At 46.3% G+C, this 27,357-nt stretch overlaps 1 protein-coding gene across 3 annotated transcripts in view; it reads left to right on the top strand.

Moving 5' to 3' along the window:
• TMEM132D (transmembrane protein 132D) overlaps nt 1-27,357 on the top strand; it is a 547,440-nt gene that overhangs the window by 358,247 nt on the left and 161,836 nt on the right. For all 3 annotated transcript variants that reach the window (XM_032396310.1, XM_032396311.1, XM_032396309.1), the window contains exon 4: nt 10,562-10,745. In XM_032396310.1, the coding sequence (XP_032252201.1) occupies nt 10,562-10,745 (184 nt within the window). The remainder of the gene's footprint in view (nt 1-10,561; nt 10,746-27,357) is intronic.

Genomic DNA, 27,357 nt, shown 5'->3' with positions numbered 1-27,357 from the left:
CTGTAATGAGGTGGGTGTTTGAGGCCATAGGTAAGATCAGGTGTGGCCAATTCTGTTTCTCCCTGATAACAAACATCCCTAACTGCTTGTCTGAGAAGCTCCAACCTGCCGAAATCCTTCCCTGCAGCTTTGTGAGATTTTAGTAAATCACCCATCGTGCCCGAATCCAAAAAGACAACATTGACTTAAAGTTTATCTTTAATTATATTTAAATCACAAGGCTTAACAGAATGTATTGACATTTATACCAAGAAATTAATTGACATTCTATTACCCTCAACCAGCAAATTAATTCTTCAGCCCTGGACCCTGAGCACTTGAAGGCTGAAGCACGATTATGTATTGATCATCGGACACGGTGTGGCTTGTTTGCACGGGACTTTACCAGCTAAGCCTCCAGAAACAGAATCCTCTCTTTTGTAGGAGGAATCAACTAGATACATATTTGAATTATTTTTTATCCTGAAAGAGAACATCCTAGCCTCTCGGTGCTTCTGTTTGTCACCTCAGATGGGAGTTGAGAAAACCGTTAGCAGAGTTCGCAGTGATTGTCCCTGTCAATTAATAATCCTGTTGGCGTTTTCCAGTGAACATAGGGCCTTCTTTCTACCCCAGCAGTTCGGCTGCATGCTTGAAGAGATCATGGCCGGATAAAGGGAAATAGTCTTTGCTCATCATTTATTCCAGGATCCAGTGGATGGCGTTACATTTTTCGGGGCCTCGGATGTCACGTGCAGCTTAGCTGTCAGGCGTCAGCGTCTGGGGAGGCAGCCCGCCTCTCCTGCTGGGGACAGCCCTTTGGCCAACACCTGTGAGCTCTAGCACTCGCCCTATGACCAGGCACGAAAACCCTTGTCCGGACACTAAGAATGTCATTGCAAACTCTTCCTCTGACCCGTCTGCCGACAGATCCTGCTGATGTGGAGTCTGGATGGAGATGCCCTCTTAGCGCATTCTCTCCAAAAACAAACAAATAAAAATGAAGGGAGCGGCTGAAGCAGCATGGAGCTCCCAGAGGGAGCAGAAGAAAGCTTTTTCACATAAAAATTCTCCAGGGCCGAGTCTAGGGGAAATGCTGTGCCCCATAGTGTTGTCAGTTGGACCAAGAAGGTGGAAGGAGCCGGTGTGCAGAGCTGGCGTTTCAGAGACAGACGCTTGCCTTATCCGCAGAGCGGGGAGACGGAGATGTGCAGGAGCTAATTGTAACGTAACGGGTCTGCTTACCTCCCTACGCGGCCCACCTGACTCTGACGGCGTGCGTCCTGCCCCAGTCCCTGAGACGCGGAGCTAAGGACAGAGTGGCCAGCGTGCTCGTGACCTGTTCATGCAGACACGATGTGATCTCGGCGTCCAGCCGTCTGCGGCCCTGGCAAGAACGCTAATGTGTCGGGGGCCTACGAATTGGACTTTTTTTTTTAAGTGAAAAACTCCCAACCAAAAGAAATGTATACAAATAAAATAGCTCTCCGTCTCCGAGTATGTTTGAGATAATGTCATGATGTGGACATGCAAGAGTTAGCTTTACTCTTCTTTTCCTGTATTTGTCTGCTGTAGAAGTTTCTACCTCGCGTGCAGGGGATACTCTCATGGGGGTGGGTGAGGGGATGAGGAGCAGCCCCCCCAGACTCCCTTTTACTCTGAAATGTTGGAAGCCCTCTTTAACGGAGGATGGTACGCACTCGGTAAAGGATCATTTAAAGTCAATCTAGGTAAAAAATAGAGGCCACAGTGTCATGGTAAAAATCAATATAAATGAGGTTTGAATGGGAACTTACCTTTTACAAATGAAGCTTAGGACAGAGAAAGTGAGGGGTTTTTTTCACCTTAAATAAGCAACAGTTATAATTAGAGAGACGGCTTTATTCTCGGATAAAGACGGAGATCAGGATTGAATGGGTGGGAGAGGTCATCTTTCAGAGAAAAAAGGGAAAACTCCGTTTTGGTGAGTTTTGAAAAAGCAATCTAGATTTTCAGGGAATTTCTCAAAGGCTTATCTTGTGCTTCTGTGGGAGCCTTCCTGTGTTTTTGAAGCGCCCGACTTGTCATTGTCTTTGTTAATTTTCCCTTTCAAACGCTAACAGGTTTGATCCCTGCCATGTCCTTGTTTGTCAGTCATCTTGTGCGTGAATCAAAGATCCCAGCGGTGTTCTCCCAGATTCCATTCGCGGATTTTATTAGAGGACATCTTCTGAAAGATGTGGCCCGTCCCTGTGCGATGGGTCCGTGTGGTATTGGCGGCGCAAATGTTAAGTGAGGACAGATCATGGTATTACGGCACCAGGACATTACAGCACCCTTATTCTGACTCAGGGAACCCCGATATTTATTCCAGTATCTTCCCTGCAGTCAGTGTTTCCGTGGACCCCTTCTTGCTGCCGGGGAAGCCGGGCTGTTTGGAGTAGCAGCTCGGTGGTTACGGGGAGCAGGGAATACATCTGCGGCACACGTCTGTTCCCGTGCAGATCTGCAGTGGCAGGTGGGGGCCGGTGGAGGTGGTCGCAGGGCGGGAAAACCGTGACTGCCTGCAGGATGGAACAGAAGCCCGTGTGTACACCACGAGGGTCGGCCCTACACGTTCCCCCGTGGCCCACGAGCTCCAGTGTGTCTCTCCCACAGCCCTGTTTCTTTCATTTCTGCCCCGTCTACCCACATCATCTCCAGTCTGCCTCTGGTCCATTCTCAACCCTGCAACCACAGTGATGTTTTCAAGCCACTGACCTTTGCTGAAAGCAGTTCGGTAGACTCGCATTTAGGTGCGCAGGACCCAGGGCTCCTTCAGCAGGCGGGGATGTCCCGATGGGCCCTGGGATGCCCTGAGCACAGGAAGTTTTGTATTTCTAGACAAGGGCAAATTCATTCATGGGTTGACCGCCTGGCCCCTGGAGCCCCTATGTCAGATCCCAGCTGTGAGCCTCTCCAGGGAGGAGCTCCGAGCTGACACACCGGCTCCATGGGCCACCTTTGTCATCAGAACAAGTTAGAACAAAGCTAAGGTTGCACAGTGGGAAGCATCCAGGGGAGGTTCAGGAATTGCTTGGCCAGGAAGATGGTGGCCACATTGGCAGGGGAGACCTCATCCCTTCTTGGGCTGACCTCCTGACTGCAGTCTTTCCTGACACCTACCCACCTGCAGACTGATTTGGAGAGTCCTCCTTCCCCCTTCCCACTGCAAACCCACCCAGCCTCCCCTGGTCAGAAACCCCAAACTGGGTGGTCAGATGGAGGGCAGGCGTCATCACACATTTCAGGGGGGCCTTTCCCACTTTCCTCTTGTGGAAAGAGCACATAATCACTGCCCGCTCCCCTTCTCCCCTTCAGAAGCACCCATGCCTCGGCCGGTATCCCCATCCTTGTTCTGCCCACCCCCCACCCCCATCCGCACTGACCCAACACAGACCCTTACCTGGAGTAGCTCAGTGCTGAAAGCAGGGGTGCGGCTGCAGGAAGAAAGGACATGACCAGTTCCCACTAGAGCCTCACCTGGTTCAGAGAGGGACACCCCGAGGATCTTGGCCACATAGCAGGTCTGTGTGTCTCTTTAGGGAACGTGGGGCGTGGTTTGGCCTTTGCAACCACTGGGGTCTGCTACTGGGACTTAGAGGACAGGGCCCAGCGCGACAGGTGTCCGGGGTGTGTGGGGTGGCCCCACCAAGGAAGCGTTGCCCCTGACCCTGCTTGACATTCTCTTGTTCACTAGACATTTCTGCAGGACTCATCAACATCTCAAAGAGTGTCACTTTTTTTAAAAAATTTTTTTCCCATTACAACAATCCATAACTTGGCTTAACCTATTTTTCCTAGTTCAATTAAGATCATCTTGTACTTTGTTATTATCTTATACAATAAATCCGGTCTATGAGTTCTTATCCTAATTGCAGCTTGTATTCCCGGGCCGTGCATACACCTGTCTCTTTCATTTTCCTGTTCTTACGTGGAACACTCTCAGATCAACACTTAAATCCAAATTTCTTCACTTTCAGTGGAAATAAATATTTGACTACCTCATAATTTCATCTACTGAAGATATTCCCAAGCATTTACCCATTGAAGAGATAAATGTTCTTTTATTATTTTTAAAGATTTAAAATGAGCTCCCATTTCTCTGATGATAAAGGGCAGAGGTTGGCAAACTTTCCCGGTAAAGGGTGAGATACTAAATATTTTAGGCTTTGTAGGCCATATGCTTTCTACACTATGTGTCCTTATTTTTTTGTTAACAAAGTTTAGAAATGTAAAACCCTTTTAGCCCAGGCTCTGTGCATTGACAGACCATAGTTTACTGACTCGAAAAGACAACAGCACGTGTGAGCTAGAAAGCCTTGCACGGTCTCCCTCTGCCCATCCTTCTGCTACATCTCACAGCTCAATTCCTGGCCCTCTGGGTGCTCCGGCCACCCTGGTTTCTTGTGTTTTCTGCAACACATCCTTTCCCTCCAAGCACAGGACATTGGTATGTGCAATTTCTGGTTCCTGGGACTCTGAATTCCTGCCCATCCTCTCTAGAGAGCACAGCCCGAGCCTTGCTTCCCTAGGGGGGAATCAGCCTTACCTCCCTGACTCCACCAGAGTCCTTGAAAATCTCATCGGTACCTCTGCTTCTCATGCTTCTCATCTTTCCTTACGGTTGCCAATTTACATTTGGTTGATATGATCATTTATTTAGTATTGATCTTCCCCACTAGACCGTATGCACCACAGGAGCAAAGTTCTTGAGCAATGTGCTCTTGGGGGTCTTGGAGGGAGCCTGCTTGATGGCCTTTGCCAGTTTTCGTGGTGTAGATTCTCCCAGCACTGCCCATCTCAAGCTACCAAAATGGCGTCCCTGAATGTGGAGGTGGGCAGGGATGTGCAGAACCAGCACCGTCTGGCCACCACCGGTCTTCATGTTTTAAAGCCGACCTTTGCATCTGCATCCTCGTCACCTGACACGGTATCCAACGAATAACAGGAATCCGAGGAACCGCCCCGATGGGGTGGATGAATGAAGTACGGGATGGGAGCAAGGAAGCACTAAAATAAAAGGCAGAAATGGAGCGCACCTTGGTCCAAGCGTGACTTTCCCTTGTTCTTTTCCAGAAGAACTCTGGTTACCAGACCTCAGAGTATTATAAGGTGGAAATAGAGGACACAGGAAGACAAATTTATGGTGACAAAAATCTCATTATAAAGTACATGCATTAAAGGGACCGTGCATATTTTACTTCCTAATGAAAGGTTTTTATTCTGAAAATCCTAATGAAAAAGTTGGGAAAAAAGATGTCAGTAATGGGAAACTTGAATACTGGGATCACGTCTAAGAAGAAACAATTTGTTTGAGTAATATCCTCATCTTAATCTTGAAAGTGAGATGTGGAGGAGGGGAGTGCAGGGGAGGCTCCTGCATTTGGGAGACATCTGGGAACCTGTGTCTGTGTCTGGCGCGGATTTCCAGAATGCCATGGCGGAGACGGTTGGCTCGGTCTGGAGGCCTCCTCCGACTGGAGCCAGCGATGCTGAGGACCCGGAGTGATGGTCCCTTGGAGCCCTCCCACCCACACTCATTCCTTGTTTCTCTTCCATTTGCAGAATCTCTCACCTAGCATCTGCCAGTTGCCTTTGGTGTCCTCCTCGCTTTAAAAACTCCTTCAGTTTCCCTAGAAGCAGACCTTGAGACAAGGACTTGCATGCAAGTGATGTATGAGGGAAGTGTCCCAGGAGAGACTGAAAAGAGACCAGGGAAAGGAGAACAGACAGGGAGGAGCCCAAGCATGTGGCGGGTGGCTCCAGCCTGACCCCCTGGGGGAGACTCTGGGGGGTGAGCGGGGCTCCCAACCCACCCAGCTGGAGGCAAGGCAGCTGGACTGTCACCTCCAGCATCACCAGCCTCTGCCTGAGCACCCCTCCCAGGGACCGAAACCCCCAGGCACTTGGAGCTCTCTGCACTGTGGGCAAGGGGGTTTTGGAAACTCAAGAAAGAAAGGCATCCAGGGGGAGTGACAGGTAGGTGTGATTAGGAACAGAAGCACCCAGAAGCTAGAGGTGTGGCAGAGAGACACGATGCAGGTGGCAAGAGGAGATAGTCTCTGCCCAGTGGTAGATGACTGTCCTTCACACGACCTCTAGGGAGCACATCTCAAACTACTTTCCAAGGCCACAGCCATTGAGATACTAGCCTCACCTCCTCGCTGGTTTTCCTTTTGTTCTCAGAAATTTTACCCATTCATCTTTGAGCGTACCAACTGGAAAAGCCTATTTGGAAATGGAATTTCACTCTGTGCTCTCCCCTACACCCCACCAGCTTCCCCACAGCCCTCACACGAGCCCTGGGAGCCAGTCCCCCACGTGGGCGGTGGCAGAGTGAGGTTCGATCGTTGGCATTCGTTTCAAGAACCTACCGTAACATGTTAGTGTTCTAATATGGAAAAAAAAAATGCAGGTAGCTTTCAGATGCATTGACCTGCACCTCCAATACTCAGGTCTAGATGGTTCTCATATGAGCAGGTCCATGTCTACATGGTTTCTTATCCCTCCAATGGATGGTAGGCTCTCCTCGCTAAAGCTCTAGCTTCCACATCTCTACTTTGATTTGTAGACACGTGGTAGCACTAAAAGAGTTGGCAGAGGACCCTAAAGGCAGCCTGATCTCAAAGTACCTTGTTACAAACATGTCCCAGCTTCGCCTGTCCAGAATTTATTTGAGGCATCGGGGGCTGAGCTATGTTTCTACTAGGGGACGGGAAGTTGCTGTCCTTGATCTTCATGGCCAATAAGCAAGCCTGTCGCCCTGGAGCAAGAGGTGGGGGACTTAGTCCCGCAGGGATGGAGAGTGGGCACTCTGCATTCACATCTCCTGGCTCCTTCTCCCGTTAGCTGGGTGAGCCTCGCTGAACCTAGCTTCTCATCTACAAACTGGCAGTTAATCACAGTTATTTCCTGGGACACTGTGAGGATCACATGTGGGTATAAGACCTAAAAAGCCCTTAAAAACAGTGTTTGGCACATTCAAAGTACTCAATAAATGCTGGTTGTTGCATCGTCTGGAAAAAGAGGTGACGATCTTAAAGTAAGACTTTTTCTTTTGGAAATGATGCCCTTTTTGGCCTTGGGATCTGCTGAGGTGGTCTTGCCGAGCCTCAAGTTTCATTGCCTTCCTTGGGTTCCTGAGCCGTGGCCCTGAGGGTTGTGGTCACTGTCTGTGCCTGAGAGCCTTGCGTGCATTTCCCTTAAATTTCACGAAGCCTGATTGTGTCATGTGGTCCGAAGCTGTGCCTTTGTGTCCCTTCCCTTCCCAGTGAAAAGGTGTAGAGCCTGAACCCAGCGCACAAAAGGGTCCAGGTAAGGAAAGGTTGTTGAGGAATGGGAAGAGCTCTCCAAACCGGGGAGATGGTGCTCCTCTCTGTAAGGAGGACAAGCTGCAGGAAGGTGCTTCCCAGCCCACGTGGATGGAGCCAGCCCGCAGGGATCGGGGGTGCCCGTGAGGTGAGAGGCTGAGTTCCCTCCTCTGCTCCCTGTCACCTGTCAGCTACGAGCAAACAGGGCAGGGAGGTGGCTTCTTGGCTTGCTGATGCTGGTAGGACCCATGCCCAGAAGGCTGGCAAGTCCCTAAGTTGGATGGAGCCCTGAGCCTCCATGCAAACCCTGCCCGACTCAACAGGACTGCCTTCCTGCAGGAAGCTCACACATGGAGCCCGTCCTTACTGCTCATTATTTGACTGGCCTGGGGGGCAGGAGACAGGAGGCTGGAAGGGTAGGGCTGCAACCAGGGCATCAGAAGTGGCGTCTGGACACGTCAGTCTTATCTACCCCTGGGCCTCCTTGCCTGGAATTCTGTTCCTGTCCCTCCTCGCTGCATGTTCATGGGCATCTGGAACCTTCTTTGCGGCTCACCTGTGACTTCACTGATTTTACCCGCCATACCTCCCAAACCCGTTAACTCCATACATTGTGTTTCTAATACCTTCATATCCAGAATACTTCGCAGAGTGCCAGTGTCCCCATAATTTAGCCGGTACAAACCTGACTCAGTTGTTCACGGTCCTGACTGCATGGTAGGATCACCTGGATTAAAAAAGAGACAGACAGGTGGAAGGAAGGAACAAAGGGAGAGGGAAAATCAGTGGGCCCGGTGCCTGGCTCCTCTCTGGAGGGAAAGCTGTGGGAGTGGTGCGCGGTCATTGGTTAATTTATAAAGCTCCCCCAGCAGTTCTAATGCACGGGCGAGGTGAAAACCACTGTCAGCAGACGCACTGTAGAAACGTTTACTTAACCTCCCGTGTTTGTGTCCTGTAACACCGTAGATGCCGTTCTGATGAACACCAGGCATTAGACCCTATGCTGGGCACAACTTGGAATAAATAAGCGTAGCCCCTCTTCAGGACCCTTACAGTTAAACCCACAAACTGCAAAGGGGCAGTCCTTAGCTTTACAGTTAAACACGGAGAAATGATAAATACTGCCAAATATGCAAGCGTTCTGGAATCTTGCACGCGTTAACCATTTGCAGAGAGGTATTAAAATTCAAATTTCCACTGATCCAAGTCACACGTGATGAGCTATTCTGAAGCTAGATCACCATACGCAGAATTTACACCCGAAATGATCAGGAACGTGCCCCACAGCCCAACTGCTTCAGAGCCTCTGAGAAGCCCATGCAAGCTAAGGAATCGTTCAAGAAAAACACACATTTGCACACAGTTTCAGGATCCACAAGCCTGCCATGGGCCCCAGGTTAAGAATTCCCAGAGTAGGGAGCTTTCATCACCACATCAAAGGGAGGAGAGTCAGCTCAAAAGCGACCGTGTTTCTTCCACATCTTGGCCAGGCAAGGGATCTGAAGGAAAAGAGAAAATAAACTTTATAGAAAAACCTGGCAGGGTTACCGAATGAGGAAAACTAGGTGAAATAAGTAGAGCCCTTTTAAAATTATAGTTGTTTTTATGGCTAGCTCTTGCACAAGGGGAAGGATTTAAATCCATGGAGAGATTTACAGATGCTTTCCCGGGAGAGGGAGGTCAGGAAGCAGACACACGGGCAGCGCAGTCTCCCGGCGGAGCGAGGATTGCTGGCTTTGCTGGAGGTGAGGGCCCCTCAGCGGACGCGGGAGGACAGAGGCCGCGTAGACAGTAGGCTCAGGCTCCCGCTGTGTGGGAGTCCCCATAATGCCTCCGCTGCGGAGTCGACTTCCTGAGCTCAACGTTGCCTCGTCTGTTCTGTGCGTCTCCGTCTCCCAGTGACCAGGCGGAGGAGGTGGGGCTCAGTACGGCCAAAAGAAGGGCTTGCCGTCTCCTGACCAGGGAGGAAGGGCCAGGGTTCTGGCAAGTTCCCAGACCAGAAGGGTGTGTGCTGACATCCTGATCTCGGGATTCGTCTACCTGTGGAAACTCTGGGTAGGGCTCCAGACAGACAGCGGCTAGCTCCTATCACAACCACCACCTCCTCCTCCTCCTCGTCTCCTCCTCCTCCTCTCCCCCTCCCTCCTTCTCTTCCTCCCCCCACCCCGCCTCCTTTCCTTAGAGCTCCCCTGATGTCCCGGTATCTCACCTCATCCCTTACTTTGAGAAGAAAGCCCCCTGGGAGCCCCACCGTTGTCTCTGAGCTTCTTACTGGGCCTGGTGGTGTGCTAGGCATGTTTCGGTAATTCTGTGTGTATGAAAGGCCACACTTTGTAGTCCGGAGCATCAGCAGTCAGCGATCATTTTGCGGTTACGTGACATTTGAATCTTCGGGGACAGATGTGGTAGGTAGGTGGGAGTCGCTTCGGCCGCTCGGGCCTAAAAAGCCTCTGTCATCGCTGCCTCCTCTGTTCATCCTCACCTGTGTGCGCGTTCTTCGCTTCTGCCCTCAGGGAGGGGCCGGCCCCGCATGGGCCTTTCCTCCCCCCACGATATAGAAGAGCAGGCATTTCGTGAAAGGGGCCTGTGAAGAGGCAAAAGAGGGATCCAGTTAATTAAACTAACATAAATCGTTACAAAAATCATCCTGATAATCTCACTTGGCTTTGTTTCGAGATGCATGTTTATAGGAAACACCAGAATGTCCAAAAACTAACCATTGTTACAATGCCTCCTGTCTCCAGGGGACATCTGGCTGCTTTTCCGTGCTTCTCCGCACGCGCCCCATGGCCTCGCTGTCCTGTCCATGCCTCACCTCTATGTCTCTGCACCACCAGATAGCAAAGCCACATCGCCCTCAGACACCTTTAAAATTCTGTGCATCCAGTTGGAACTGACTATGGCTTTGGAAAATCCAATATAAGCATCATATAGATTTCGGGGAGTGAGGGAAAGAATCCTAATCTCCTAGATGGATAGAGGGGAGAAAAGCGTTTAGGAAATGTGATCAGCGCTTTTCGTAACCATCCACAAACACCTGCCCTGGGAAGCCGAGCAGCCCACCAAACCGGGGAGAGCTGGTCTCTAAGACCAGCCGGTGCCACGGATCGTGTTGAAAATGGTGTGGGGTTATTTTTGATGGTGCATCTCTGAAACGCTCTTTGCAGAGACACACATAGAGATGACACGTGTTACCCATTGCCTGCCTGCCACGCTCCGGTCACTCAAAGTTGTTCTCTGCTTCTCCTCAGTGTGGATGGACCCTCCTATGAAGTCATGCAGATCGACGTGGAAATAGAGGAGCCCAGTGACCCGCCGGCCACACAGCTTGTCACGTGGCAAGTGGAGTATCCAGGAGACGTCACGTCTGACTTGGGTGTCTCCAAGATCTACGTGAGTCACAAGGACCTGATCGGCGTCATACCCCTGGCCATGGTAAGAATGTCCCTGCCTTGGGTTGTCAATATAGAACCCGAGGGAAAGAAAGACTCCATGCTGTCACCCAGACTTGGTGGGGAAGTGCAGGTGAACCAGGAACCAGGGTCGGGGGCACTGGAACCTGAAGTCTACTACAAAGAGCTGAGTCTAAAAAATATATTGTCTCTAAATACTATTTTCAGAATATTATTTAGAAAATCATCAAACTCCAGGTATTAGATTTGGATCTTCCATTACAGGAAGAGTATCGATCATTTAATAACTGTGTTTCTATCATACATTGTAGACTTTAAGGATCTCAAATACATACACCTGCAGAGACCAAACAGATTAAGTATATGAGTGAGTCGTGCCAGGTAACATGGCCAATACCTGCCCAGTCATAAGGCTTCACCTAGTAGGACAGCCATGTCGGAAAGCCAACGTGGGAAGCCACATTCTTGGTTCTTAAGATCTACCGATTTTCCAAGGAAGCCATAAGTATAGTTTGAATGTGAAATGTCAACTTGTTCGTGTTGGCAGCTACTTAAAAATAAATGAAACACTATATAGGAAAGCGTTACCTATATTCATTCATAGGGCATCTGTTTACAACTTGGAAAAGATTGAAGGCCATTAGTCTGTGTGTGTGTTCTCTAGGATTTGTGAAACGGAGATGGGCGTTCATCCGTGAAGGGCTTCCTAGAGTGCCTGTGGGAAGACCTGCCATCCATGTTCCCTCAACAAAACACACTGACGCCCCATAGAGCTCTCCCTTTCCTCAGACTCTTCAGGAGCCCCTACGAAGGAATAATACATTTTTTTTAAATGTGAATTTTCACAGTGCAAAGGCTTGGGCATGTTCGTCTGCCGACAATAATGTGAGCTTTCTCCTGTTATGAAAGGACTTTTCCTGCCAGAAGTGAAGCATGAGTTGACCTATCCATTGACTGCCTGGTGTCTCCTCTACACCGTCTGTTAGAAAATATTGACAAGTGTTATTAGAGAGTGCAGAAAGAACCTCAGGAATCAATCTTTCAATAAAAGGTAGCGTGGACAGTTGCCTGGTGACAGCAGGTTAGTTATTATGCCATTCATCAGGAAATGTAAAGGTGTTTGGGGTACTTCTGTTGATAAGGGCTCCTATTAACAATTTCTTTTATTTTGAAGGCATCGAGCCTCCCCGGGTGCCTCGTTTCACGTGTGAGGGTAGCATTCCTTCGGTTAGGCTCTTAGTGAGTGGTTCTATTACTGGGGATGGCAAGACCATTTGTCTTGAATAAGGAATTATTTGAATTTGCTCCTTTTCAGCACCTTTGGTTGGATGAGCTGTTTGCAAGACTGGGAACAGCTTCTGTGGCTTTGCTCAGCATAAGTTAACCTGTTTGATTCCCACACTCTGCATTTCCCCTGCCTCACAGGTCCCTGATGCTCCCGTTGCTTATCCCAAACCCTGTTGGTCTCCTTACCCCGCATGAATCCCCACTCTGACAAGGCGCCCCTCCATCCTCCGCTGGTCTCTGACCATTCTCATCTTTCCTCGCCCGTCTAGCTATGATAGATGTAGCACTGTAAGATCGTGTGTTCCCTTTTATCAATTGGGAACTGCATTTGGTTGAAAGCAAGAGAGCTCCTCACTCACCCCGTCTACTTTAGCCCAGCCAAAGATGTCTTAAATACATATGTGTTTCTTTTTTCACATACGGGAGCTCCTAAGGTTGGTGGTGTAGTTTTGGTGTGGTGCCCCGTGCCATCTGAGACCCAGGCTCCATCTCTGTTTCTGCCTCAGCAGTTTGAGGACATGAATTCCATGCTCATGGTTCCCTTAGGGTCCAAGATGGATGCTGGAGTGCCGACCGACTTAGCCACATTCTGTAGACCAGAAAAAGTAAGAAATGCAGAAGCTCAAAGTAACATGGCCAGTTACTTTTCCCTTTCAAGAAGCAAGGATCCGACATAATATATCTGGTTACATCCATTTGGCAAACACTTAGTCATATGGTTATACTTAGATGAAAGGAAGGCTGGTGCCTCTTTATTTTAGCTCATCGCTTAGACTCTGTTACAAGGAAACAAGAGGAAAATAATTATTTCAAGGCAATGGGAAGATTTATAACAATCCTCCTTCATTTCCATGTAAGGAAGCCGAGGCTCAGAGGGGTCACTCATTTTGTACCTGAGTGTTTTCCATATTCTGTACTGATCTTCAGGAAACTCCTAGGAAGCAAAATCACATAACCGAATCCTAGGCTCCACTCGCGAGCCATGCAAACATGCTTACCTCACGGTGCCTCGCTTCCCCATCTCAAGGAGGAAAAAGAGACAATACATACTCATAGGTTGTTGTAAGGATGAAGTGATAACTCAAGAGTGCCTGGGACAGTGTCCAGTCCAGAGCAAACATACAATAAATGGTAGCTATTATTATGTTCATTTAAACTCTGGATGCAAGGTATAAACAGTACCCTGACAATAATATTGTAGATTAGCCCCCGTATTTCACGACATTGGAACAGTGGTAGACTACGTGTAGGTGCTCACTGATTCTTGAACTGAGTTGAATGAATCTGATTAGAACACGTTTGGTCTGATGAGGTTTACTAGTAATCTTGGAGCAACTTCCTCTGGAACTGAGGGTGAAGTCGTAAGGGTCCCGACTCCCCAGTCTTTCATGTTTGGAGTGTTCTGAGACCCCCTTCCCGAGAAGCTTCATTTCACCTTTGACTTGATTGGTAAAAGAATTTTGGCCATTTTTAGGGAGATTGCCCTCATTAAATGAATTTTTTGCGGATTTCATTTCATTTTTACTTTGTCTTTGGTCATCATATATTCATTGGGGGATGTTTGGAGGAGATCTGATATCCATGCATCTATTAATCTATTCATCTGCGTCACATGTTCTTGAAATATAAGAGAATTGAAATATTAGAGCAGGAAATCCAGCTCACCAAGACCATGATGGGTGAGGAGAAGGTGCTCTGGGTTGAGGTCATGGTGTCTGAGCACTCGTAAGCTGCGTAAGGGGGTGGATCTTCACGCATGATTGGAAACCACTGCAAAGGCTCTCGGCAGAGAGTCACATGGACCCATGCTTGTTTTTAGAAGAGCACCCAGCTGTAGGTGGAGAATAGATTTGGGAGAGCAAGAGAGATGTCAGAGAGAGTTAGGGCCTGTCCTTTGGCTGTTGTCAAATAACTCTGACCTAATGAGTGCAGAATTTACTCGTCCATAACCTGTCCTGTAGGAGTGTGCGCAGCCTGGGGCTTATCACATGCCTCCAGGGACTTAGGACATAGCCTCCCTCTATCCTGTTGCTGAGTGGCCCCAAAGATACTGACCTCATCCCCATGCCTTGGATTAATAATAACCATGTCCCTGTGGCAGCCAGCAGGCCCAGGCAGATGGGAAGAAGGAGAATGTGCTCCTTTCCCTCCAGGACACGACCTGTCCCTGAATGCATCCCGTTTGCTCCCAGCCCATCAGCCGTGAGCTCAGCCGAGGGACCACCACTAGCTGTAGGGGAGGTGGGAGGGTGAGCTTTATCCCTGGAGGCCATGTGTCCCGCTAAAAGTATTTTATGGTGGAAGAAGGAAGGAACACCGACGCCATCCTGGATGGCCCCTTGGGGCTGCGGTAAGGACAGTGGAGAAATGGCGAGGTGCACCCTTTTGGGTACATCTTAGTAAGTAGATAGATGATTGGACTCTCCCATGCAGGGGACATAGGTGTGAAAGAAAGATGGGAGAAAAAAAACCATGAGTTCTAGTTCTAGGCTCATTCAAATGGCTTCCCATATATCTCCCATGATCTACACACAAACCTAAAATGTTTAAGAGATCTTCTATTATGAAGTATCCTATGGCTTCCATTTTTCCACAAAAATCTTTACACACATCTCCGATTGATTCCCGTACATAAACTTTTAAGAATAAATTCAAATCAAAGGATATGAATCAAAGGATATGCGATATTGTAATTTTTTTAATAACAGTCTCCAAACTGCCTTCTGGTAGATTTAACCAATTTAATTCCACCTGCTGTGTATGATGATATCCATTTCCCTTCAAATTTATAAACATAGGATATTAAAATTAAAAAATAGGCTATTTATTAGGCAAAAATTATACATCATTGTTGCTTTAATTTACCCTTTTTTGGTTCCATTTGTAAGTTTTCTCTTTTTTAAAGATTTTATTTATTTGAGAGAGAGAGAGAGAGAGCACAAATGGGGGAAGGGCAGAGGGAGAGAGAGAGGCAGTCTCCATGCTGAGCAGGGAGTGGGGGCTCGATCCCAGGACCCTGAGATCATGACCCGAGCCAAAGGCATACGTTTAACCGACTGAGCCACCCAGGTGCCCCCATTTGTAAATTTTCTTATCAAACATTTTTTCTTACCCATTTCCTTTCCCTGTTGGGAATTCCATTTCTTGTTACTTTGTTATAAAAAATCTTTTTTTTGTTGTTGTGGTAAAAACACATAACATGAAATTTACCATCTTAATCATTTACAACTGTAGAGTTCATTAGTGTTAAATATTTTCACATGATTATGCAACCGATCTCCAGAACTTTCTCATCTCACAGCCCTGAAACTCTACCCACTAAACACCAACTCCTCCTCCTACCCCCAGCCCAGCCCGTGGATACTACTTTGTCCTTTCTGTTTCTACATATTAGCGATGCTGACCTTTTCTTTTTTTTTTTTTAAGATTTTATTTATTCATTTGAGACACAGAGATAGAGAGAGAGAGAGAGCATGAGCAGGGGGAGAGGGAGAGGGAGAAGCAGGCTCCCCGCTGAGCCAGGAGCCAGACGTGGGGCTTGACCCTAGGACCCTGGGATCATGACCCGAGCCGAAGGCGGACGCTTAACCATCTAAGCCCCCCAGGTGCCCCGATGCTGACGTTTCCTTTGGCATGTTATTGCAAATATTCTTCCCAATTTACCGTGTGCTATCTAATCTCACAGATCATATATTTTACCATGCAGAAGTTTGGGGGTATTTGTTTAATTTTCATGCACTCAAATCCACTGATTTCCATAATGGAAATCTCTCTTCTCCCCCTAATCATGACCAAGAGGAAAAACATGCCTGTTTAATTATTCTTGTAAAATCTCAGAAATTCAAATACCCCCAGACAGCACATTTGAATAGGTAGGACTGTCGTTTTGAGAAAATAAAGCTGAAGGTAAGATGCAGTTGTGATACCTTACACTATCATTAGGGATTTGAGATCAATTTGGGGGGGGGCTCATGGCCCCTCCATTCTTTGTGTGATGTATATAACTCCATCTCCAGGAAAGCTTTGAAATGAGACATAGTTAAGCACCAACACTCAAAGCTAATTTCCCAAAAGACGTTTATTTCTTCCTCAATATTTTGCCCATTTTCCCCTGATGTCTACAGCCATAAAACCTTTTTTTAAAAAATCCATTCACGTATTTCTACTTTTATTACATTCTTTTTTTTTTTTTTTTTTTTTCTGCTCAGGAAATGATGCCTTACCATCTTGTAGGTAAATATATTCTTGTCCTTAGGGGGGAAAATGTGAGGAGAACGTCATTAAGTGTGCATTAGCGTTAATCTAATTAGTGCACTCTGTAACGGCATGTCGGGGTCTGATTCTGGAAAGCGATGTTTGCACTTCTTACAAGAGCTGGAACTTCCTGGGCGGGGGCTCGGGGTTAGCCCCATTTGCTCAGGGCTCTTCAACATCCTCCTCTAACTGCCTCTGGGGTTTGGGCAAAACAAGTGTTTTGAGCTTCTGCCAGGATTCAGAAAAGGACACTGATATTTATCCGTGGGAATGCCATAGCAGCTAGTCCTTGAGAACATTAGCATGTGCTCTTCATTTTAAACTAATACTAAATATGTTTTCAATCCAATTGGGCGATGGCCATTGGGGTGCTGCTCTAAGTGGGTGCTGCTCTTCTGTGAATGGTAGCAATGTGCCTCCTCCCCTGTTTGGCTCCTGATGAGGTTCCCACCTCACTGTGTTTTTCAGCCTTGACCACCCGTCTTAGCCATCAGAATTGGGGTGGGACCTTAAATAGAACATCATCGGGAGATACAGTCCGGATGGACAATCATGATTCTTGAAAATGAGCAGAAGACTCCCATCCTCATGAACACTTTGGCGATGGTGACATTCTGTGATATTTGCAATGATGTGGGGTATAGATGTCTCTGCAGATCCTTGCGGAAGGCCAACAGTTTTTTAGACAAAATCAAAGAGTGAGGTATACCATGTGCTCTTTGTGAAGCCCGGTATGATCTTAGATGTTACCCTAATGAGAGCCCGAATGCATCTCGTGAATCTCTTTGTAGAACCCACTTCCCATGCCACCTCCTCTGGGGAATCTTCCTGGATCCCCACAGCCAGATGTGATCTTTGTCGACTCTTCTGCTCTATCCACCCCATGATTTCCTTGTGCACGGTGAGGACAGTAGTCAAGTCGGGGGATTCAGACACTCTTGAGTTATTTTTGATGGTTGTTGAGATCACTCCACTGGGAGCTGTAATAGGCAAGAGCCGTACCCAAGATGTTTGGGAAGACCTCAGCCCAGTACATTCCTTTACGTACCCTCTACGTCCTTCCTCACTTCAGCCTGTTTGAACTCCACCTACACCCTTCCAATCTTCAAGCCCACTTCCAAAGTAGAAGCAGCTAGATGCCAATGCACCACTGCAGACTTACTGTTGATGCTGCACTCAAATGCTTCCTGCTCATTAGCATGAGTCAGGGACGTCCTAGCCCAGACGTCTGCAAGCCGTGGCTGTGAAGTGCAGGCTTCATCAGACCCTTCATTGACTTGACCGAGCGCTGAGTTCTTTCTTACGTGATTCCGGGGATTACAGGAAACTAATCATCAAACAACCTCTCCCCATCTTGTCCATCTCCTTAAGTCTTACTGATCAGAGCATGTCCTGAATCCACGGTTCAGTAGGCTATTATTCCATTTCTGTCAACCTAGCTCGCAAAACTCACCCATATTTTTATAGCCATATAATTTCCTATTATAAAGACTGATGAAATGCATTTTAAGTAAGCTTTCCTGGATCTAATACATTCCTCCCCTTAAACACTGTTGACCCTTGAGCAACACGGGTTTGAACTGCACTGGTCCACTTATATGGGGATTTTTTTCAATAAGTGGAGTCCAGTACTGTACATGTATTTTCTTTTCCTTATGATTTTCTTAATAACATTTATCGTCTCTTAGCTTACTTTATTGTAAGAACACAGTATAATACATAGAATATACAAAATGTGTGCTGATTGACTGTTTATGTTAACCAGTCTGGCTGCTGGTCAACAAAAGGCTGTGAGTAGTTCAGATTGGGGTGGGGGTTCGAAGTTATAGGAGGATCTCCCACTGTGCCGGGGTGGGTGCCTTTAAGCCCCTCATTGTTTAAGAGTCAAGCATAAAATGATCTTTCTTTTCATGGGCCACACCCTCCCCTGATCTTCGGAATCCTCGTGACTTAATCTCCTGGCACACCCACCTTGCTTGGATTGTCTCCTCCCATCCACCTGGGGCCTCACCAGCCAGGAAAAGGCACAGCACTGTCCCCTCGTCGAGGCCCAGAGAACAGCCTCACCGCCCACTGGAGATAGGGTAACGCGGGGTCCTTTGTGTCCCGTCCCCTCTGAAGTCAGCACAGGTAACATCACCTATTGAGATTAGAACTAAAGAAAAGACCCCCACATTAGCGAAGGAAACTCTCTTTCCTGGCTCCAGTAATGAAATTTCTTTTTATTTCTGGCATGAAAGCAGATTCTTGGCACTTTTTTGTTTGACTTTTCATGGTATTCTTTGCCTGTGTCAGCCTGTTAATTAATATGCCAGATACCCTCTGTTGTTTTCCTCAGACTTTTTGAAAATTCAGTCACACTGGATAGCACACCCTTGCTTTCATTTTCATACTTCTCAACCAAGTGCAAATTAAGTTGTGGCTAGAGCCCTTGAGAAAAATCTCTGCTTCAAAAAGTGTTCTTGCTTTGTGCCTTTGGTGAATAACCATGGCTGCCCTCAACAGTGCTCACACTGAACACCAGATCCTTGATGCTTATTAGGTATGAGGTACGCTCTCTATACCTCCTTCTTCATATTGACTCATTAGATCCCTTCAGGGACCTCGTGAGGCTGGTACTGCTCTTCTCCCCATTTCACGGATGCAGGAGGGCATGCACGGTTGAAGGATGTTCCAAGCCGTCCAGCCACGAAGCTGAACCGGAAGAAGAGTCCAGATGGATGGGCTCGGGAGCCCACGCTCTCGACCAGTGCACCACACCCCCCTCTCCGTGAAAACCGAGTTTCGGCTGCTGATCGGTTCAGTATGCAAAAGGATCTTTGGAAAATGCAAATACAAAAAAAAAAAAACACCCTCATAAAAAATATGAAATTGAGAAGTCTTACTGAAATAGGAGAGTTGTCTGAAAATGAATTATTTATCATGCACAAAGCTCCTGCCTTTTCTTTTCAGCCCACTCTGGTGCCTTTGATGCCCCTAATGAGCTGTCCTCTCCAGAGGTGATTTACGCCGAGGTGGTGGCGGCTGAACCTCAAAGCTTTTAAAGGTACCTGGTACAAACTGAGTCAGGGTGTTTTTGCTGTTGTTTGCTGCTGTGTGGTTATCACAACCCCAGCTAGTGTTCGGCCAGTTGCTCTCAGTGAGCAGATAGGCACTCCAGAAAGCAGCCCATCCCAGCAGCATTTCCTGAGCCCCCGCCACGGGCCTTTGTGTTGGGGATATAACAGAGCTTGCATCCTGTTCGGGGGTGGGGGAAGGGCAGCTGGTAAATAAGTAAAAAATAATTGAGCAAGTTGAATTCAGAACTGATCTATGCTTGGCAGGAAATAAAACAGTATATGGTGAAGTGAGCCCTTTGAGACTGGGACATCACTGAAGAGGTGACATTTGAACTGAGACAGAATGCCAAGGACGGATCCAATTTGGGGATAGCTGACAAGGGCTGGCTTTCCAGACAGAAGGGAAGGCAGGTGCCAAGGCCCGAAGCTGGGCCCACCTTGGTGCGCCTTAGAATAGAAAGGTCAAGTGAAGCAGGGGCAAAGTGATTAGAGGGGATGAGGTCCGAGTGGGCAGGCACTGGATTATGTAGATGCTCACCAGCCATGATATGTGCAGTAGGGTTTCTCATTTATTGTGTTTAAATCTCATCGGATTCATGATCTACTTTTAAAACATCACTCTGAATACCAAGAGGAGAACAAAATTGGTGGGGTATGTGCAATGGAAGTAGACCATGTTGGGAGCTACCTTGACGGTTCAGGTGGAAAGCGTTGAGGACTGGGTCTAGGGTGATGATCATGGTATCGAAGGCCATCCGAGGAAGGCCTTGGATGTACTTTCTAAGTGTGGCCATCAGGATCTGCTTATAGACAAGACCAGGAGTTTGTTTGAATGGGTGAGACCAACCATGAGTCCAGAGTAGACAGTGCTTTCTGATAGAACTTTGTGCAATGACACAAATGTTTTATTATCTGAGCCATCCAGTATGGTAGCCATAGCCACACACGGTTATTGAGCTCTGGGAATGTGACTGATGTCATGGAGGAACTGAATTTTTGTATAATTTAATTACAGTTGACCCTTGAACAACGCAGGGGTTAGGGGCACCAAGCCCCTGCACAGGCGAAAATCTCTGTGTAACTTACAACTCCACAAAAGCTTAATTACTGATAGCCTACTGTTGCCTGGAAACCTTACCAAAAACATAAACAGTCGATTAACAGATTTTGCATGTTCTATGTATTATACACCATATTCTTTTTTTTTTAAAGCTTTTATATATTTATTTGACAGAGAGAGACACAGCGAGAGAGGGAACACAAGCAGGGGGAGTGGGAGAGGGAGAAGCAGGCTTCCCGCGGAGCAGGGAGCCCGATGTGGGGCTCGATCCCAGGACCCTGGGATCATGACCTGAGCCGAAGGCAGACGCTTAGCGACTGAGCCACCCAGGCGCCCCTATACACCATATTCTTATGATGAAGTAAGCTAGAGAAAAGAAAATGTTTTAAGAAGATGAGGAAGAGAAAATGCATTTGCGGTACTATACCACATTCATGGAAAAAATCCACGTACAAGTGGACCCACGCGGTTCAAACCTGCGTTGTTCAAGGGCCAACTGTGATTGAGATTTGGCCGAGATTAGACAGCATGACTGTCTGATGGCCAATGGCTCTCAGATTAGACAGCTCGGCTCCAACACTGTGGCTTCGGGAACTGAGGGGAGCTCATGCTGTTTCCGAGACGGGGGTCTGTGTATTCTCCACTGGCTCTGTGGATCCCCTGTCTGCTCATCTCCTCCCTGCTCTGGGCCCTGGGAGTCTTTGCTGTGTGCGTGGCCTCCGAAGGGCTGCCTGGTCTGCTGGATCCTGGTTGGGTTCAGTCAATGGTCAGCAGTGGAAAAAGACCAGATGCGGGGTGAAGAGAAAGGTTGGGGATTTTATTCCTCTGGTTCTGTGCCCCATCAGCCCTGTGTCTCCAAGGCTGTGTTGCCCCATCAAAAGCACCAGGAGGGGGCGGAGCAAGATGGCGGAGGAGTAGGAGACCTGGATTTCGTCTCCTCTCAGGAATTCAGCTGGATAGGGATCAAACCATTCTGAACACCTACAAACTCAACAGGAGATCAAAGAAAAGAAGAGCAACAACTCTCTGAACAGAAAAGCGACCACTTTCTGGAAGGTAGGACGTGCGGAGAAGTGAATCCAAGGCGATATTCGGGAGGATAGACGGCGGGGGAGGGGCCTCCGTCGGCACTTCTGGCAAGTGATAGAGCCACGGAGCACAGAATCGGAACTTTTAGAAGTCTGCTCCGTTGAGGGACGTCACTCTGGTGGCGAAGTGGGGGGTGGAACCCTCGCGGGACAGTGTGGTCTCAGGACCCTCGGGGTCACAGAAAGACCGGGGGTGCCTGAGTGCGGCAGAGCTCCCAGGTATCGGAGCGGAGAAGCCGGCTGCAGAGACAGAGACGAGGCGCGGGCTCTTAGCTCGGGGTTGCTATAAACCGTGATCCGCGGCACAGTCGGGCCACTGCTCCTCCAGCAGGGACCCAACAGGCGGCAGATCCGGGGAGACTCACCTTCTTCCCCCGGGAGGAGAGGTGCGGGAGCGCACCGCGGGGATCTGCTGGGTTTGGAGACTCCACCCGGGGTCGGGTGCCAGATAGAAAGGCGCGGTCACAGGCCGGGTGAGCGCGGAGTGTGGCCGGAGACCGGGGAGACGGGAGTGACTGACGGCTTTTCTCTGGGGGCTCGCTGAGGAGCGGGACCCCGAGTTCTCGGCTCCGCCGGGGCGGAGATTGGGAGGCCGCCATTTTCACTCTCCGCCTCCAAAGCTGTACGGAGAGCTTGCAGGGAACAAAAGCTCCGGAGAGCAAACCCGAGCAGATTACTTAGCCCGGACCGGCAAGGGCGGGGCAATTCCGCCTCCGGCAAAGACATTTGGGAACCACGGCAACAGGCCCCTCCCCCAGAAGATCAGCGAGAACAGCCAGCCAAGACCAAGTTTACCGATCAATGAGAACGGCAGAACTCCAGCGCTAGGGGAACACTGCACATAGAATTCATGGCTTTTTTACCATGATTCTTTAGTCTTTCAAAGTTAATTATTTTTTTTAACTGTCTTTTTTTCTTTTTTCCTTTTTTCTTTTTTTTTGAATTTTTCTTTTTCCCTTTTTCAACCAACATCTTATCAATCCCTTTTTTAAAAAAAAAAAAATTTTTATTTTTCATTTTTAAAGTCATATTCTATCCCTTCATAGTAGTTACCCGTATTTTTGGCATATATATATAAGTTGTTCTCTCTTTAAAATCTTGAGATAGTTTCTTCTAACAGATCAAAATATACTCTAAATCTCTAGTGTATGGTTTTTTTCTACTCCCCTGCCTGATCACATTCTCTCCCTTTTTTCTTTCTTTCTTTTTTTTTTAATCCTCTTCTTTCTTTTTTCAAACAACTTATCAAATCCTTTTTTAAAATTTTTTATAATTTCCATCTTTACAGTCATATTCCATCCCTTCATCATATCAACCCTTATTTTTGTACATATATAAGTTTTTCTTTCTTTAAAATTTTGGGAGGGACTTTCTTTTAACAGACCAAAATACACCCAAAATCTAGTGTGTGGCACTGATCTATAATCCAGCCTGATCATATTTGATCACATTCTGTTTTTGTTTTGTTTTGTTTTGTTCTGCTTTTGTTTGTTTTTATCTTTATCTTTTTCTTTTTTCTTTTTTTCTTTCCTTTTCTTTTTTCTCTCTTTCCCTTTCTTTTCCCACTGCTTCAGGTCTTTTCTGATTTGTTTAGAGTATATTTTCTGGGGACGTTGTTACCCTGCTAGCATTTTGTTCTCTCATTAATCTATTCTCCTCTGCACAAAATGACAAGACGGAAAAAATCACCTCAACAAAAAGAACAAGAGGTAGTACCGACTGCCAGGGACCTACTCAATACGGACATTAGTACGATGTCAGATCTAGAGTTCAGAATCATCACTTTAAAGATACTAGCTGGGCTTGAAAAAAACATGGAAGTTATTAGAGAAACCCTTTCTGGAGAAGTAAAAGAACTAAAATCGAACCAAGTAGAAATCAAAAAGGCTATTAATGAGGTGCAATCAAATATGGGGGCGCTAACTGCTAGGATAAATGAGGCAGAAGAAAGAATCAGTGAGATAGAAGACCAAATGATGGAAAATAAAGAAGCTGAGAAAAAGAGAGATAAACAACTACTGGATCACGAGGGCAGAATTCGAGAGATAAACGATACCATAAGACGAAACAACATTAGAATAATTGGGATCCCAGAAGAAGAAGAAAGAGAGAGAGGTGCAGAAGGTATAATGGAGCAAATTATAGCAGAGAACTTCCCTAATTTGGGGAAGGAAACAGGCATCAAAATCCAGGAAGCACAGAGAACCCCTCTCAAAATCAATAAAAATAGGTCAACACCCCGACATCTAATAGTAAAACTTACGAGTCTCAGAGACAAAGAGAAAATCCTGAAAGCAGCTCGGGAGAAGAGATATGTAACCTACAATGGTAGAAACATTAGATTGGCAACAGACTTATCCACAGAGACCTGGCAGGCCAGAAAGGACTGGCAGGACATATTCAGAGCACTAAATGAGAAAAATATGCAGCCAAGAATACTATATCCAGCTAGGCTGTCATTGAAAATTGAAGGAGAGATAAAAAGCTTCCAGGACAAACAAAAATTAAAGGAATTTGCAAACACGAAACCAGCCCTACAACAAATATTGAAAGGGGTCCTCTAAGCAAAGAGAGAGCCTAAAAGCAACATAGACCAGAAAGGAACACAAACAATATACAGTAACAGTCACTTTACAGGCAATACAATGGCACTGAACTCCTATCTTTCAATAGTTACCCTGAATGTAAATGGGCTAAATGCCCCAATCAAAAGACACAGGCTATCAGATTGGATTAAAAAACAAGACCCATCGATATGCTGTCTGCAAGAGACTCATTTTAGACCCAAAGACACCCCCAGATTGAAAGTGAGGGGGTGGAAAACCATTTACCATGCTAATGGACACCAAAAGAAAGCTGGGGTGGCAATCCTTATATCAGACAAATTAGATTTTAAACCAAAGACTGTAATAAGAGATGAGGAAGGACACTATATCATACTTAAAGGGTCTATCCAACAAGAAGATCTAACAATTGTAAATATCTATGCCCCTAACATGGGAGCAGCCAATTATATAAGGCAATTAATAACAAAAGCAAAGAAACACATCGACAACAATACAATAATAGTGGGGGACTTTAACACCCCCCTCACTGAAATGGACAGATCGTCTAAGCAAAAGATCAACAAGGAAATAAAGACTTTAAATGACACACTGGACCAAATGGACTTCACAGACGTATTCAGAACATTCCATCCCAAAGCAACGGAATACACATTCTTCTCTAGTGCCCATGGAACATTCTCCAGAATAGATCACATCCTAGGTCAGAAATCAGGTCTCAACCGGTACCAGAAGATTGGGATCATCCCCTGCCTATTTTCAGACCACAATGCTTTGAAACTAGAACTCAATCACAAGAGGAAAGTCAGAAAGAACTCAAATACATGGAGGCTAAAGAGCATCCTACTGAAGAATGAATGGGTCAACCAGGAAATTAAAGAAGAATTAAAAAAATTCATGGAAACCAATGAAAATGAAAACACAACTATTCAAAATCTTTGGGATACAGCAAAGGCAGTCCTAAGAGGAAAGTATATAGCAATACAAGCCTTTCTCAAGAAACAAGAAAGGTCTCAAGTACACAACCTAACCCTACACCTAAAGGAGCTGGAGAAAGAACAGCAAATAAAGCCTAAACCCAGCAGGAGAAGAGAAATAATAAAGATCAGAGCAGAAATCAATGAAATAGAAACCAAAAGAACAGTAGAACAGATCAACGAAACTAGGAGCTGGTTCTTTGAAAGAATTAACAAGATTGATAAGCCCCTGGCCAGACTTATCAAAAAGAAAAGAGAAATGACCCAAATCAACAAAATCATGAATGAAAGAGGAGAAATCACAACCAACACCAAAGAAATACAAACAATTATAAGAACATATTATGAGCAACTCTATGCCAACAAATTAGATAACCTGGAAGTAATGGATGCATTCCTAGAGATGTATCAACTACCAAAACTGAACCAGGAAGAAATAGAACACCTGAACAGACCTATAACCACTAAGGAAATAGAAGCAGTCATCAAAAATCTCCCAAAACACAAAAGCCCAGGGCCAGATGGCTTCCCAGGGGAATTCTACCAAACATTTCAAGAAGAACTAATACCTATCCTTCTGAAACTGTTCCAAAAAATAGAAATGGAAGGAAAACTTCCAAACTCATTTTATGAGGCCAGCATTACCTTGATCCCAAAACCAGACAAAGACCCCATCAAAAAGGAGAATTACAGACCAATATCCCTGATGAACATGGATGCAAAAATTCTCACCAAAATACTAGCCAATAGGATCCAACAGTACATTAAAAGGATTATTCACCACGACCAAGTGGGATTTATCCCTGGGCTGCAAGGTTGGTTCAACATCCGCAAATCAATCAACGTGATACAATACATTAACAAAAGAAAAAACAAGAATCACATGATCCTCTCAATAGATGCAGAAAAAGCATTTGACAAAGTACAGCATCCTTTCTTGATCAAAACTCTTCAGAGTATAGGGATAGAGGGCACATACCTCAATATCATAAAAGCCATCTATGAAAAACCTACAGCGAATATCATTCTCAATGGGGAAAAACTGAGAGCTTTCCCCCTAAGGTCAGGAACGCGGCAGGGATGTCCACTATCACCACTGCTATTCAACATAGTATTGGAAGTCCTAGCCACAGCAATCAGACAACAAAAAGAAATCAAAGGCATCCAAATTGGCAAAGAAGAAGTCAAACTCTCACTCTTTGCAGATGATATGATACTTTATGTGGAAAATCCCAAAGACTCCACCCCAAAACTGCTAGAACTCATACAGGAATTCAGTCAAGTGGCAGGATATAAAATCAATGCACAGAAGTCAGTGGCATTCCTATACACCAACAACAAGTCAGAAGAAAGAGAAATTAAGGAGTCGATCCCATTTACAATTGCACCCAAAACCATAAGATACCTAGGAATAAATCTAACCAAAGAGGCAAAGGATCTGTACTCAGAAAACTATAAAATACTCATGAAAGAAATTGAGGAAGACACAAAGAAATGGAAAAACGTTCCATGCTCATGGATTGGAAGAACAAATATTGTGAAGATGTCAATCCTACCTAGAGCAATCTACACATTCAATGCAATCCCCATCAAAATACCATCCACTTTCTTCAAAGAAATGGAACAAATAATCCTAAAATTTGTATGGAACCAGAAAAGACCCCGCATAGCCAGAGGAATGTTGAAAAAGAAAAGCAAAGCTGGCGGCATCACAATTCCGGACTTCCAGCTCTATTACAAAGCTGTCATCATCAAGACAGTATGGTACTGGCACAAAAACAGACACATAGATCAATGGAACAGAATAGAGAGCCCAGAAATGGACCCTCAACTCTATGGTCAACTAATCTTTGACAAAGCAGGAAAGAATGTCCAATGGAAAAAAGACAGTCTCTTCAACAAATGGTGTTGGGAAAATTGGACAGCCACATGCAGAAGAATGAAACTGGACCATTTCCTTACACCACACACAAAAATAGACTCCAAATGGTTGAAAGACCTCAATGTGAGACAGGAGTCCATCAAAATCCTAAAGGAGAACACAGGCAGCAACCTCTTCGACCTCAGCCGCAGCAACTTCTTCCTAGAAACATCGCCAAAGGCAAGGGAAGCAAGGGCAAAAATGAACTATTGGGACTTCATCAAGATAAAAAGCTTTTGCAAAGCAAAGGAAACAGTCAACAAAACCAAAAGACAACTGACAGAATGGGAGAAGATATTTGCAAATGACATATCAGATAAAGGGCTAGTATCCAAAATCTATAAAGAACTCATCAAACTCAACACCAAAAGAACAAAGAATCCAATCAAGAAATGGGCAGAAGACATGAACAGACATTTCTCCA

The sequence above is a fragment of the Phoca vitulina genome, unplaced genomic scaffold, assembly GCF_004348235.1.
Source record: "Phoca vitulina isolate PV1807 unplaced genomic scaffold, GSC_HSeal_1.0 scaffold91, whole genome shotgun sequence".
In the NCBI taxonomy this organism is placed as follows: Eukaryota; Metazoa; Chordata; class Mammalia; order Carnivora; family Phocidae; genus Phoca; species Phoca vitulina.
The sequence above is the reverse complement of the archived record's forward strand: the minus strand, read 5'-3'. Positions and strand labels throughout refer to the sequence as shown.